The sequence below is a fragment of the Sinohyriopsis cumingii genome, chromosome 12 (assembly GCF_028554795.1).
Source record: "Sinohyriopsis cumingii isolate HCF-2022 chromosome 12, ASM2855479v2, whole genome shotgun sequence".
Lineage (NCBI taxonomy): Eukaryota > Metazoa > Mollusca > Bivalvia > Unionida > Unionidae > Sinohyriopsis > Sinohyriopsis cumingii.
In genome coordinates, this window is record NC_142972.1 from 67,251,215 (window position 1) to 67,268,022 (window position 16,808).

The window sequence follows — 16,808 nt, forward strand, 5'->3', positions numbered from 1 at the left end:
TAGGGCTAACTTTAAAGAACCAATAAAACTATATTCTTTTCAGCGCATGTGGCAGAGTATTGATGTGACCGGTTTGTTATTTTCTTTGAATGATCATTTGTAATTGTTTATTTGTTCATTTTACATTCACTCACTTGCAATGATCGAGGTAAAACAAGTAAAGTCATGCACTGTAGAAGGAATTGGCCTATCTCAGCTATCAAAATCTAACTCGCATAATCTAACAAGCCACAAAAGCGTTAAAGTTTCTTATGGTGCGACGTGGATTATATAGACATTGTAGACCAATCATCAATGTGTTAACATTCAATGTTGACGAATTATGTATGTATATAGCATTGTATGTTCTGTGCCTTTTATGTAATCCTTGATTTATCTTAAAAGATTTGGTTTTCCTGATTTTACTTCTGACGATTAATAGTACAAATATGTTCTCTCCACTAATAACCCCTAACGTAGTACAACTTTGTAAAAACATGTTCTACTTAAGGAATAAAATCAAAGAATCCATCTTCCTGAAAACCATTATTCCAAATGTTGTTTTAGTATAAAATATGGCTTTCATTAAAGTACTATTGAGTTTTGAAAACGAAGTATTCATGGTATTAACAAATAAAAAGATGTGTATGTATTCAGTCTATTTGGTGTTTGACGCAATGGTCAATAATTCAAAGTAAATGACAAGTGCAATCCTGAAATAGTGATGCTTGTGTTTCTCGGGAAAAAATGAAATATGAAAGGATATCAATATTATTTCTCCACATTTTCCTCTTTGTTTGAATATCCTCGGAGAAACTCAGTGTTTAAGCACAAGAGTATTATATGGCTTGAGTAAACATAATGATTTCACGTACCGAAATCTGATCTTTAACCTGTATGTGAAATATACTTACTGAAATCTGACCTCTAACCAGTATGTGAAACAAACCTACTTGACCTCTAACCAGCATGTGAAAAGCAACTACCGAAGCCAAATATTTAACCTGCTTGCGAAACGTACATTCGCAATAACATATTCCATACACAGAGAGGCCATTGTGAAAGGTCAGCAAACAAACTGAGACAGAAACGATGGAACTGAAAAAAAGTGCCAGTAAGGCTCATAGGTACAAAATTATAATCATTGGCACTTATCCAAGGCCGTTAATGCATCAAGGTGTCGCCTTAAATGAATAGTAATATCGACAGAACAAACCAATCAAAGAATGTTGTTAATATTTAGTAAATTATGGTCGTGTGCAAATGTGTTGGAATAAACGTGTCTCTTCAAAATAACCTGTAAGTGTCTTCTGCAAAATACCTTTGCAAGGATAGCACTGAATAGATGGGTATGGAAAACAAACGTTGGAATCAAACATTTACCACAGTTAAAAGATCAGCCTTATAAACTAAGGTAACAACACTATCATATCCATAGTTTTCCTCCTTCATTTGCTTGATACTCAAAATTCTCCTTTCTCTTCTCTCATACCATACATTTTTTAATATTCCACTCATAAAGTTTATCTTCAATTCATTATGTAGAAAAAAAAATTTATAAATTAGTTTGAGGCTTGACTACATTTTCCGTAACATGACCAGAGTAACTGATGCCATGAGTGACCTACATCAGATAAAATCACGCAATCTACACATAATATTGTTATTTAGGAGAGTGACGATATAATGAACCGTTTAAATAAAAGTATGCTATACAAATGCGCAGCACGGTGTTATGGCTAAAGATGTTATTGTATATACCCTGCTTAAATGGGAACCATACATAAAGCACATGCTACCTAAGATAAGAGATAATAGAGTAAACATGATTGAATAGTTATATATTTTTCTTAAAGACACTCATTCCGTTCAAAATGTATTGAATATATTGAATTGGCATTTTTAGTCGAAATTGCCTAATTTCTTAAAATTCACCCTTACGTTTTTACTGGTATGGATCCTGAATAACACCATTTATAATATTACTGATCAAACTTATAACGTATATAAAATTGTATCAACAGACCACTGTTCAGACATGTATAGAATAGAAAATAGATTCTAATCTGAGCTTTATAAATAAGAGGAACACACACACACACACAGATATATATATATATATATATATATATATATATATATATATATATATATATATATATATATATATATATATATATATATATATATATATATATATATATATATATATATATATATATATATATATATATATATATATATATATATATATATATATATATGACACTAAAGATAATATGATGACAAAGCAGCTTGGTGAGTAGGGAGAGCTTAGCGATAGCTGCTATTACTCATTCACGGGTTAAGTTCCTTCTAAGAACGACATTCAGCTTTCACCTGTATGGTTTTATTGGTATGATTCTATATATATGTAATACATATAATCATATATCCGAATATACATCGTAGGACCTACTGATACGCTCTTTCCTGTTTAATATTTGTGGTAAATGTCGCTCATGTAACCAAAGAATTCTCGTATATATCATGTCCGTGCGTTCGTCTTTTTCTTTAAGGTGATGAACATATGATCTAATGGGTAATGAAACTGAGTTGTTGTTTGAGAGCTAGGCGGAAGAACCATGTTTTAACGACATAAAAAACATTTCTTAAATATAATCATGTGTCCATGCATAGAGTGTTTTAACCAGAGATGTAGTTATAGACAAAATGTTACATTTCTAAATACAGATGATCCGTGGTCGCCTTGGAGTGCTTGCACAAAGTCTTGCGGAGGAGGACATATGACGCGGCACCGGATGTGTCATTATCCTAACGGTACCTCGCATGTATGTAACACTCAAAAAGAAGACTGTGAAACGCAACACTGCCCAATAACAGGTATATATTCTTTTTTCTCACAGTTTTGTCCTACACGACGCCATAAATTCTTTGGACGCTTAATGTCGCTTATTTGTTTACGATGTTGCATTTTAGTGTTTATTGCGATATAAACTGTCAGTAGGACAGTTTTGTCCTACACGATAGCATAGATTCTTTGGACGCTTAATGTCGCTTATTTGTTTACGATGTTGCCTTTTAGTGTTTATTGTGATATAAACTGTAAGTTGAGGCAATCACATGACAACGATTCACTGTTCCAGGAAATTTGTGGAGAAAGCTGTCTATATGGAAATGATAGATCAGTTCTTATTGTCGTCAGACCGCTCCCGTGGCCTAGTAGTTAGAGCATCCGCCCCGGATGCCGGAGGTCGGGTGCTCGAACCCCGGCCTAGTCATACCAAAGACTTTTAAAAATGATATTACAGCTGCCTTGCTATCCGCTTAGCATTAAGAGGTTAGGGTTATGATTGGTCGGCCTGGTGTCAGGATAATGTGATTGGGTGGGACATCATACTACATGTCTGCGGCATGATGCCCAGTTCTAGATATCACTTTAGACTGCCACACTGCATACATCGTAGCGGTATGACTGGAAAATTGTTAAAGCGCTAAGTTAAAAATCTAAATCTCGCACGTGCGCTTCAGAGAAGCTGGCTTTTAGCTTTCTCAACCTGGCAACTTTAAACGTTCCCCTCCTTCCCACTCTGTTTCTCTCTTATGTCACCCTAGCTGCTTTAATTGGTCCCATCTGTCTCTTTCTTCCCTCCTTTTTAACACACTCACACACATACTTTAATACTCGCAAACATGAACACAGCACTCGCAAGTGTCAGGATAATGTATATGCTAATATTAAAAGACTGAATGTACTATCCTGCAAAACCTTTCCATCGTCGCAGGTCAGATGTAATGGAGCAAACTATGTCCTGTCCTCTCACTCAGTACACTGCTGATAAAATTTACTGGCTGAAATGAGCTTGCAGACGTTAAGTTTTCATATCAGTCAATCTGTTTGTGTAGAACACGATGAAAGTACTTGTTTGGACCACATATTCCAATTAGAGATATTTAGTGTTTAATTTATATTATTTGTTCCACCTGGATCTATATTTTTCACAAGAATCAGTTCATGAACCAAGATGTCAAAATAATATGAACAACTTATCCTAGTCATATTATTACATTTTGACCAAGGAAAAATACGTTTTAATCGCTACTAATTATTAAAACCTTCATTTATGTGTCTTCGTTGAAGATGTTTTAAACATTACATGTGCATTTTGTAGTGTAGTAATACAGACGGTATCAAAATTGCTAGGATATAGGAGTTCAAATAGAAAGTATACTTTTATTCGAACTCCTCCAGAAAGGTGTAAACATGTTCAGATAAAGAAATATTCGTTAATATTAGTCTAGGTAAAAGCACGTAGTTAACATTCAGGTAAGGTGACAAGGATATAGGGGTTGTAACTGACAGCATAACTATTTAGAAAACATTTCGATATATATATATATATATATATATATATATATATATATATATATATATATATATATATATATATACATATATATATATATATATATATATATATATATATATATATATATATATATATATATATATCTGTGTGTGCGTGTGTGTGTGTGTATAAATATATACATATATATGTATATATGTATGTACATAAGTATATATATATATATATATATATATATATATATATATATATATATATATATATATATATATATATATATAATTTTGTACTTCTTGTTAGTTCTTCACCAAGAGTATATGTTATATATCATTTATATATCATTGTAATTTGGACTTAACCTTCTCCAAAATCAAGTTCGTTTTCTACCTGACCAGTAATTAACCTGTTTTGCCTGTTGTTTAACACATTCTTTATTATAATGCAGTAACATGTTTTATTCTGTAATCGACCCAGTGTTCTAGAATGGAAACTTCCACTAAATACACGAAGTAGTTTCAGGCAATGCTAATAGTGACCTAGGTCAGGAAAAAGGGGTAATAATTTTGTTAACTTTTGAAATTACTCTTTATTTCCTTGACATTTTATTACCAGAATCAATCCTATCGTTCAGATGATGGAATTATTTATTCAAATTATTATTAACTGGAAATACAAAGTGCTTTTAAAAAATGTTCTTGGATCAAAATATTAATCTCAAATTATAGAGAACTTAGACAAGAGCCTTCTAGGATTATATCATTATGATTCATTGGAACGGTGTTAGTAAATCATCACAATTCAGGATACATGTGCATTAGCATATTCAAGACTGCATGAAAATCAACGCCTTCAGCGCTGGACCTTATTTCGAACCACACTGAAGTTCGATTAGAACCTGAATCTTTAGAACTGGTCATACATCTTTTTGGATTATTTCGGATTTAATTTGCATTATTGTGTGTTCTTTTAACAGTTTAACTTTCTTTTTTAGGGAAATAAAATATTTGTTGAATTTTACAAAACGGGTAGGTTCTTTATCCTTGATATTTCTTAGTTTCAGATCATATAGTCGTAATATATATATATATATATATATATATATATATATATATATATATATATATATATATATATATATGCTTGTGGGTGTGGGTGGATGTGTCTTATGATTTGAACTTTAAACTAGTACTTTCTAAATCCATTAAGATTTTTCACATTTTGTAAAGTTAGATTTAAATCACTATGAGGAAATGTTCCATTTTGAATATTTTATTCTCCACTTCCCTGAAGAATAATCTTCACGTGATATCTACCACTGAGGTTGCTGATAGTGAGAAGATGGAAGCTTTGTTCCTACGATGATATCTAACAATGAGGTTGATGATAGTGAGGAGACACTAACACTCAATATACAAAATGAAGAGCCAAGGAGGCTCATGGAAATTTAAAAAATCCCAAACGATCTCCAGTGCTAACTATAAAAAAGGAAACAAGACAGTATCCACAGTAGACCCATAAAATACCTTCAATTAAACTCTAATTCCTATAATTAAGGAACGATGGAAACAAGAAAACATACATTCTGGCCCCAGAAATATACGTTTAAGTAGACTGTAATTACTTTAATTAAGGAACGATGGAAACAACAAATAATTGTCAGGAAGAATTTCAAAATGACAGGACGCCATTGAAAAATGAACATGAAAAGATGACAGGAGAAACATGTGATTTAAAACTGGATAATCAATAAGTCCAATAGCATTGTGGTCTTGACCGTATTTTAATTTTAGTGTCTAGACATTGTATATCATGTAAACAACTGACTTCAGATTCATCCTCAACCCCATTCGTTCATTGCAAAGTTACTTTAAAAAACACACTCCATATACATTTAAAAGAAACAGACAAACTGAAAACATATGATCGGAAATGTGCCCCACTCATAATAGGTCCAATAAATTTGGAATACTAGTTAATCTATTCATCCTTTATAATTTTTTTTAAAGTTCCTTTCTTTGCCCACTGGTCTGAATGGTCTAAGTGTTCAGCCACTTGTGGAAATGGTGAATCTGTTCGACATTGGATCTGCTCTACTCCGCTGCAATTGATCGGGAAACGTTCTACATGCCCTTCACATTCGGAAAGACAAACATGCTCATCAGGATCATGTCTAATTGGTCGGTAAATATAGGACTGAGAATGTCATTTGCTTCACTATCAAACCGAACAAAGTGTACCTTCTGTCTCACTCTCTCTCTCTCTCAACCTCTTCATCATTGTTCCCGGCTTTATCTACCACTGCCTCAACGGCTATTTTTATACGGTTCATTTTCTATAACCAGTTCTAGAATCAAACATTCCTTTGAATTATAAAAATGTTCAGTACAATGTTTCAATGTCTGAAATAGTTATTCTTTCTACTATTATCAAACATTCTTCTATAGAATCTGTGGATAGCACTATTCCGCTCTATCTGGTGTATATTTATAATTCTCTATAATTAATCCTATATACCTTGATTTCTTTCATAGGAATCCGGAATGACTGTGTAGATAGATGATAATTAATTACTGGGTTGTCATGCGCGTCTGTCACGCTACACACGAGTGCATACAACACCGATTAAGTAGCATCATATTATGTGATGTGTGCTTAGTCGTGATGGAACATGGTCTCGTGTGTGCAGGCAAGGCGAAGGGTGTTTTTAACAGCAGACCTGGGTTCGAATCTCCGTAGAGTACGAATTAAAAATCTTTAACCTCAATGATAGTATTATTTGTAATATATATATATATATATATATATATATATATATATATATATATATATATATATATATATATATATATATATATATATATATATATATGTATATATATATAAACATATATATAAACATAAAATGACACCTAAGATAATCATATAGTCAAACAGCTTAGAAAGTCAGGAGAATTAGGCGATAGTTTATGTTACTCCTGATAACGAATTTAAACTTTTACCTCAACTAGAACAAATCCGGGCATGGGAATGAGGATGAATACCAACAAAATCAATTTTTCAGAGCTCACATATATTATATTTTGAATACATCTGTTCCAAAATAGGATTTTTTAGTGCTTATATTGGTATGATTCTATATAAAAATTTCTTACATATAATCAAATATTCGAATACACACTGTGGGACCCAAGGATACGCTCTTTCCTGTCTGTTTGATATTTGTGTTAAATAACGCTTATCAACAAAAAGGACTCTGGTGAATCTCAAGTTCTTGCAATCGACATTTTCATTTAATGGGATTAGTACATGAACCATTCGGTAATGGCGGTATTGTTTGAGAGCTGGACAATCTAATTACGATTCCCGACATAAAACGGCTATACATTTCTTTCATATAATCATGTGTCCAAGCATGCAGTGCTGTAACCGGCGAGGTAGATATAAGCAAAATGTTACATTTTGTAAATACAGCTGATCCGTGGTCCAGTTGGAGTACTTGCACGCAGACTTGCGGAGGAGGACATAGAACCCGGCTACAGATGTGTCATCATCATAACGGTCCCTCGCATGTATGCGACACTCAAAAAGAAACATGTGAAACTCAACAATGCCCAATAACAGGTATATATTCTTTTTTCTCACAATGTCCAGCATGGTGGCATAAATTGTTGGGACGATTGGTGTCGCGTACTTGTTTAAAATATTGCCTTTTATTGTGTATTGTGATATATAGAGTGAGTAGTGCACATCATATGCCAAAGATCATGGATAGCAGTCTATTGCGCCAGGAAGTTTGTGGAGAAAACTGTCTATATAGAAATGACTGATCAGTTCTCGCTACTGGCAGATCCATACTGACGTGCAATGCAGTGATGCCGTCTTTCACTTTTCTCAATCTGGCAACTTTAAACACTAACCCTCCTTCATCCTCTCCAACTCTCGCGTGTCAGCCTAGCTGTTGTAAATGTTCCCATCTCTCTCTTTCTTCATGATTCTTAAACACACACACACACACACACACACGCACACACGCACACACACGCAAACATGAACACAGCACAGGCAACTTCATTTAACAGTTATTTCTGTACATGGTAATTTTAAAAAGACTTTAGAGTGTCTGACCTGATTGCATTATCATGCAAAATCATTGTCTGCGTCAGATGTGATAGAGAAAACTGTGTCCTGTTTTTGCACTCAGTATTCTGTTGATAAGACTTACTGGCTGAAATGGAGCTTGCAGACTTGAAGTGTTCATTTCAGTCATTATATCTGTATTTGTTTGGACCACAAATTACGATGACCGATATTTTATTTTAAAATTTGTGTTAATTGTTCCCCTTGATCTATTTTTATCACACGACTCAGTTCATGCAACAATGTTTCAGAACAATATGAAAACCTTATCATAGTCATATTATTACATTTTGACCAAATACTAATTAGTAAAGCATTCATTTTTATTTTTTCAGAGAAGAGTTGTTAAACATAACATGTTCATTTTGTAGTGTGGAAATGAAGCGGGTATAGAAATTGCAAGGGTGTAGGACTGCAAATATAAGGTATAGTTTTTTACGAACTCCTTCGGAATGGTGCCAACAAATACTGAAAAAGAAATATTCGTGTTAACGGGTCTAGGTAAATGCACACAGTTAACATTCATGCACTGTGATAAGGCTTTGTAGTGCAATACTTAAGTATATGGGATATATACCTTACATACCTTAACAGGATAAATGATTATATATAATTGTAAATTGGACTCATTGTCTACCTATAACGTTTACTTTGATAGACAAATAATACATGGCTAATAGTCTATTTTTTTATGAGTGTCGGTTAAATACTTATTAATAGAGGTAAACATAGTTATTTAGGTCTGGGTCTATGACATTAATATTTCCCATGGAATAAACTGTTTTGCAGCTGTTTACCGCATTCTTTATTATACGTTTAGTAACCGGTTTTATCTTGTAAACAACCCAGAGTGTACTAGAAAGGAAACGCCCACTAAATAGAAACAGCATTTTCAGAAAATACTAATAGTGACCTAGGTCAGGTATAGGGGTTATTAATCTTATTATCTTGAGAAATTACTCATTATTTCCTTAACTTATTATAGTATAATTAATCATATTGTTTCGTTCAGATTTTGATTCACATGGCACTGTTTATGCAGGGTATTATTCACTGGAAATACAAAGTGCTCGTAAATACTGTTCTTGGGCAAAAACATTAACTTTCAATTATATTGAATTTAGACAAGGAAATCGTAGATTAAATTATTATGACTAATTGAAAGACTGTTAAGAAATCATCACACTTCAGGCGAAAGGTACATTATTACTTTGAAGACTACAGCCACATCAGTGCCTTCAGAGCTGGATTTTATTTCGAACACAACTGGAGTCTGATTAGAAATTTACTGTGTTGGTACTGGTCATAAATATGTTTGGATTTCTTGGTACTTAAATGGCAATACTGTGAGTTCTATCAGTTTTACCTTTCTATTATAGGGAAAAATTATTTGTTGAATTTACAAAACGTGTTGGATTATATATAGGGGTGAGTGGATGGGGGTATGTGTCTGCACTTATAATGTGAACTGTAGATTCTAACTTTCTGAATCCGATAAGGATTTCTCATATTTTGTGATGTTAAATGGAAATTATTATGATAAAATGTCCCGTTCGAACATTTTATTCTGCACTTCCCTTATACATAAACTTCACGTCACATCTGACAGTGAGGTATCTGATAGTGAGGAGATGACATATATGCCCCTATATTGACTACCACACCTATTCCGTGATAAACTATACCTTACACTAACGAAATCGACCGAGAAGCCACTCACACACTACATACAAAATGAATTGTCAGGGAGATTCATGGAAAGTTTCAAAATCGGAAAAGGTCTCTAGTGCTAACTATTACGTGTATCTGATTTAATATATATTTATTTTAATTTAATTTGTTTGTTTGTCAGTTTTATTTTTCTTTATTTTTCTTCCAGGCTAGTGTAATGTAAATTTATTCACTGGAGAGGATATTTTCGAGAAAATTGGTTGACCTGAATCATTCTTTTATAAACACCAGGTGGTGGCTTGAATGATGACCTGAATTCAAAATTAGTAAACAAAGTTCTATTTTTCTTGAAAAAGAATGATTAGTTGTTGTCAAGGTCATAGGCTTTGGGTTTGATTTGTAAACAACTTGCTTTTTCTTGTTTTTTCTTATAGAAAATGATTGATTTTCGTCATGCATATTTTATGGCGTACGTGACATAAAATCGATCACGTTATGCCCCTTTGTTTTCGCAATTCAGGTTTTCCATTAGTACGCATTTGTTAGTTTTAATAGATATGTGTAGAGAGATATTTCTCAGTTTTTGAGCCTTAAGATTTGGTATCAAGTTGTTTCCTTTGTTGTTGTCAGATTTTTTAAGTTAATTATCTTCCGATCATTTGGATTTCAAAAGGATTAATTCTTTATTCTTTGGAAATATTTGAAGAGTGATCATATAGCATTTTTGGAAAGACTTTGCTTACAAAGTTTATTCTGATTTCCAACACAGGCGTGTTATTTACTAGGAACTGTAAACGACAACATTGCATAGTTTAAGGCTTATGTCATCGCGTTCGATCTTGGATTCTTCGTCGGGACTGGAACTTGAATTCAGTAAAACATTTTATTATTATGACCTTTGCAATTTAATTCGTGGATTATTCTTGGTTGGACTTGATTCTTGAAACCGTAAATTCTTATATTTTTCATTTTACAGAATGTTTCCAGGGAGATGAATTATTTGTTAAATTTTACAAAGTTTGTTGTTTTGACTTTTTCTGTGTTACTGTTTATTCTAGCCTAAACACGTAACACTAACTATCAAGAAGAAAACAGGACATAATGCATTACAGCCCAATAAATACGTCTCAAAGTATACCCTAATTACTCTAATTAAAGAATAATGGAAACAACAAAATATACGTTGTGGTCCCGTCTATATACGTTTAAGTAGACTGTAATTACTATGCCTAGGGAACGATGGACACAAGAAATAATTATGAGGATGAAATACAACAGTACACTACTCCACTGAAAAATGAACACGTCAAAAGGGAGAAACACATGATTTAAAACTTGATAGTCAGTAAGTCCAATAGTTTCGTGGTCGTGACGGTAGTTTAAGTTTAGTATTGAGAAACTTGATACAATGTAAGCAGCTGACTTTAGATTCACTCTACAGCCCATTCGTTCATTCTACAGATTCCTTACCAACCATAGTCGTAATACATTTAAAAGACATGGACACACCTAAATCATATGTTGAAAACTTTGAACCATCTATAACACATCTAATAAATTTGGAATGCTAATGAATCTCGTCATCCTTTATTTCTTTCTTTAAGTTCCTGCCCACTGGTCTGAATGGTCTTCGTGTTCAGCCACATGCGGTACTGGTGAATCGGTTCGACATTGGATCTGCACTACACTCACTCCATTGATTGGGAAACGTTCTACGTGCACTGAACATTCAGAAAGACAAACGTGTTCATCAAGAACATGTCCAATTGGTCGTTAAATATAGGACTGAACATGTCATTTGCTTCACTATCTGCCCGAACTGTGGCTACCATTTGTCTCACTCTTTCTTTCTCCTTGTTTCCCGACTCTAACACTACATCTTTGGCTATTTTTATAGGGTTCATTTTCTAAACAAAATTCTCAAATAAAAAAGATTTGTGTTTATTTCCGATTCATGTTTTGAAACGAATATATTTTGGGTATATTTTCTACAATAATTATAATAATGCAATCAAACTCTTCATTGAACAGTTCACAAGGGATATTGATTTTTTAAATGAATAAATTTGGAGTTGGACTTGTCACAAATAATTATCACTTTCTGTGTCCATTACTTAACTGGTCCTGCTTTAGATTATTTTCCAACACGAACAGAACCGGTCAAACCGCAACCGGCATTGTTCTACTGTGGGATGTTCTATCATTTATGAATATTGTATCGCTAAAAAATAACGATAATACTAGTGCTGTAAATATTAGAGATATGTAGCTTGTTTGTTGTTTCTCCTAGTGACCATATCACTAATAAATTCACTATGTTTACTAGGATCAGCTAGGACAAAGTGGGTAGGTGAGAAAGATTGTCAGTAACTTCGAGTCAGTCAGTTTATTCTTCCCAAGTTCTTTCCGGGTTCTTCCGCCACCAAATATACTCTCCGCCATATATGGCCTATCATGTGCTGCAAAATGGCGTTAAACCCAAAACACCAATCCAAACACTTGTATAAAGTAAAACATTAAAATATTCGAATCAGTATCTCACCTCCTCCTTAATGGAATCTTCTTCTGCATAAAACTAAAGCATAGAGTGATCTTTACACTTTAGGCAAGACAAGCCACTGCAGTAGACACACTAAAATATATGCAACACAAACTTATGTTGCAAATACCATATCGTTGGAATGATGCTTGCAATAATTAATATATTTATCATAATTGCAGTATTGGAGAAATATTAATCACGTTTTCATGTGTTATTAGGAAATAATAAACCAAGAAGGAATATACGTACTATGTGTTATTAATTAACAGCAATTAACGATTTTTGTACATAATAAATATCTTGTTTTAGACGGACATTGGGGTAGCTGGTCAGCATGGTCGATGTGCCCTGTAACGTGCGTTGGGCAGTCACAAAACAGACATCGAGCATGTAATAATCCTGCTCCAAGCAGTGGAGGTCGGCAGTGTACGGGGTCAGACATGGAAAGTCGGAATTGTCCATTATCTGCTTGTCACGTTGGTAAGATCATATTGTTACATGTCGAAGGTTTTATTTGATGCCTTTATGAGTTTTCTGCTCGGCCAACGTGGGTATATGAGAAAGCTTGCCAATAGCTTCCAGTCCGCCATTTGCTCTTTCCGGGTTCTTCTGCCACCAAATATACTCTCCACCATGTATGGCCTATTATGTGCAGCAAAACTGCTTTAAACCCAAAACATGAATCTAAACATTTGTATAACGCAATACAGTAAAATATTCGAATCAGAATCTAATCTCATCCTTAATGGTATCTTCCTTTATTTAGGGCTAACGCACATAGTAATATATACACTTTAGGCAAACTCAAGATGCGGTTTTTATATCGGTTCCGAATCACTATATCATTGAAATAATGATTCTAAAAAGTGTTATATGGGTCATAATTGCAGTAGTGGATAAATAATAATCAGGTTTTCATTTGTTATTAGGACAGTGTAAATCAAGAAGGAATTTACATACTACTTGTTACCATTTAACATCAGATATTGATTCTTGTACATTATCATTTTCTTGGTTTAGACGGACATTGGGGTAGCTGGTCAGAATGGTCGAAGTGCCTTGTAACGTGCGTTGCGCAGTCACAAGACAGACATCGAGCATGTAACAACCCTGCTCCAAGTAATGGAGGTCGACAGTGCGAGGGGTCAAACATGGAAAGTCAGAAATGCCCAATATCTGCTTGTCACGTTGGTAAGATCATATTGTTACATGTCTAAGGTTTTGTTTGATGCCTTTAGGACTTTTCTGCTCGACCTACGTGGCTATATGAGAAAGCCTGCCAATACCTTCTAATCAGTCGGTTGCTCTTCCCGGGTTCTTCCGACACCAAATATATTCTCCACTATGCATGGCCTTTTATGCGCTGCAAACCTGATTTAAGCCCACAAAACGAATCTAAACATTTGTATAGAGTAATAGAGTAAGATATTCGAATCCGATTCTAATCTCCTCCTTAATGATATCTTCCTTTATGTAGGGCTAACGCACATAGTAATATATACGCTTTAGACAAGACAGATCAGTGCACTAGTCACACTAGGAAATATGCACAACAAAATATAAACCAATTCATTCTCATAGATCTTAGCATGCCGCTTGCAATGTACGGCAGTTAAATCTCCAATTAAAACTGGGGCTTTTATGTCGGTTCTGAATCCCCATGTCATTGGAATAATGATTATACAAATTGTCATATTAATCATAATTGCAGTATCGTAGAAATAATAATAAGGTTTTCATTTATTATTAAAAATGTGTAAATCAAGAAGGAATTTACATACTACTTGTTACCATTTAACATCAGTTACGGATTCTTGTACATAACCAATTTCTTGGTTTAGACGGACATTGGGGTAGCTGGTCAGAATGGTCAAAGTGCCCTGTAACGTGCGTTGCGCAGCCACAAAACAGACATCGAGTATGTAACAACCCTGCTCCAAGTAATGGAGGTCGACAGTGCGAGGGGTCAGATATGGAAAGTCAGAATTGCCCAATATCTGCTTGTCACGTTGGTAAGATCATTGTTACGTGTCGAAGGTTATTTTTTTTTTTTTTGTTTTGTTTTTGATGCATATAGGACTTTTCTGCTCGCCCTACGTGGTTATATGAGAAAGCCTGCCAAAGGCTTCTAATCAGTATGTTGCTCTTCTCGGGTTCTTCCGACACCAAATATACTCTCCACCGTGTATGAGTTTTCATGTGCTTCAAAACTGCTTTAAACTCACAGCATGAATCTAAACATTTGTATAACGTAATACACTAAAACATTCGAATCAGAATCTAATCGCCTCCTTAATGGTATTTTCTTTTCTTTAGGGCTAACGCACATAGTAATATATACACTTTAGGCAGGACCGGTCACTGCGCTAATCACTCTAGGAAATATGCAAACAAAAATATAAACCAAAGCATTCTCATAAATCTCTGCATGCCACTTGCACTGTACGGCATTTAAATCTCCACCTAAAGCTGGGGCATCTGTGTCGGTTCCGAATTCCTACATTATTGGAATAATGACTATTAAATTGGTATATTGATAATAATTGCAGTATTGAAGAAATACTAATCAGGTGTTCATTTATTATAAGGAAAGTGTAAATCAAGAAGGAATTTGCATACTATTTGTTACCATTTAACATCAGTTACGGATTCTTGTACATTATCAATTTCTGGGTTTAGACGGACATTGGGGTAGCTGGTCAGAATGGTCGAAGTGCCCTGTAACGTGCGTTGGGCAGACACAAGACAGACATCGAACATGTAACAACCCTGCTCCAAGTAATGGAGGTCGACAGTGCGAAGGGTCAAACATGGAAAGTCAGAAATGCCCAATATCTGCTTGTCACGTTGGTAAGATCATATTATTACATGTCTAAGGTTTTGTTTGATGCCTTTAGGACTTTTCTGCTCGAACAACGTGGTTATATGGGAAAGCCTGCCAATGGCTTCTAATCAGTCGGTTGCTCTTCCCGGATTCTTCCGACACGAAATATACTCTCCACCATGTATGGCCTTTTATGCGCTGCAAACCTGATTTAAACCCACAAAACGAATCTAAACATTTTTATAAAGTAATAGAGTAAGCTATTGGAATCCGATTCTAATCTCCTTCTTAATGATATCTTCCTTTATGTAGGGCTAACGCACATAGTAATATATACACTTTAGGCAAGACAGATCACTGCATTAGTCACACTAGGAAATATGCACAACAAAATATAAACCAATTCATTCTCATAAATCTAAGCATGCCGCTTGCACTGTTCGGCAGTTAAATCTCCAATTAAAACTGGGGCTTTTATGACGGTTCCGAATCCCCATATCATTGGAATAATGATTATAAAAATCGTTATATCGATCATAATTACAATATCGTAGAAATAATAATAAGGTTTTCATTTATTATTAAAAATGTGTAAATCAAGAAGGAATTTACATACTACTTGTTACCATTTAACATCAGTTACGGATTCTTGTACATTATCATTTTCTTGGTTTAGACGGACATTGGGGTAGCTGGTCAGAATGGTCGAAGTGCCCTGTAACGTGCGTTGCGCAGTCACAAAACAGACATCGAGTATGTAACAACCCTGCTCCAAGTAATGGAGGTCGACAGTGCGAGGGGTCAGATATGGAAAGTCAGAATTGCCCAATATCTGCTTGTCACGTTGGTAAGATCATTGTTACGTGTCGAAGGTTATTTTTTTTTTTTTTTTTTTGATGCATATAGGACTTTTCTGCTCGCCCTACGTGGTTATATGAGAAAGCCTGCCAAAGGCTTCTAATCAGTATGTTGCTCTTCTCGGGTTCTTCCGACACCAAATATACTCTCCACCGTGTATGAGCTTTCATGTGCTTCAAAACCGCTTTAAACTCACAACATGAATCTAAACATTTGTATAACGTAATACACTAAAACATTCGAATGATAATCTAATCTCCTCCTTAATGGTATCTTTATTTATTTAGGGCTAACGCACATAGTAATATATACACTTTAGGCAAGACAGGTCACTGCACTAGTCACACTAGGAAATATGCACAACAAAATATAAACCAATGCATTCTCATATCTATGTCGGTTCCGAATTCCTACATCATTGGAAAAATGA

The 16,808-nt window shown here is 34.3% G+C and overlaps 1 protein-coding gene across 2 annotated transcripts in view; it reads left to right on the forward strand.

Moving 5' to 3' along the window:
* LOC149786635 (coadhesin-like) overlaps nucleotides 1–16,808 on the forward strand; it is a 35,323-nt gene that overhangs the window by 13,712 nt on the left and 4,803 nt on the right. For both annotated transcript variants that reach the window (XM_089977150.1, XM_089977151.1), the window contains exons 3-11: nucleotides 2,713–2,862; nucleotides 6,353–6,523; nucleotides 7,818–7,967; nucleotides 11,759–11,923; nucleotides 13,006–13,176; nucleotides 13,717–13,887; nucleotides 14,538–14,708; nucleotides 15,376–15,546; nucleotides 16,197–16,367. In XM_089977150.1, coding sequence (XP_089833276.1) covers nucleotides 2,713–2,862; nucleotides 6,353–6,523; nucleotides 7,818–7,967; nucleotides 11,759–11,923; nucleotides 13,006–13,176; nucleotides 13,717–13,887; nucleotides 14,538–14,708; nucleotides 15,376–15,546; nucleotides 16,197–16,367 — 1,491 coding nt within the window. The remainder of the gene's footprint in view (nucleotides 1–2,712; nucleotides 2,863–6,352; nucleotides 6,524–7,817; nucleotides 7,968–11,758; nucleotides 11,924–13,005; nucleotides 13,177–13,716; nucleotides 13,888–14,537; nucleotides 14,709–15,375; nucleotides 15,547–16,196; nucleotides 16,368–16,808) is intronic.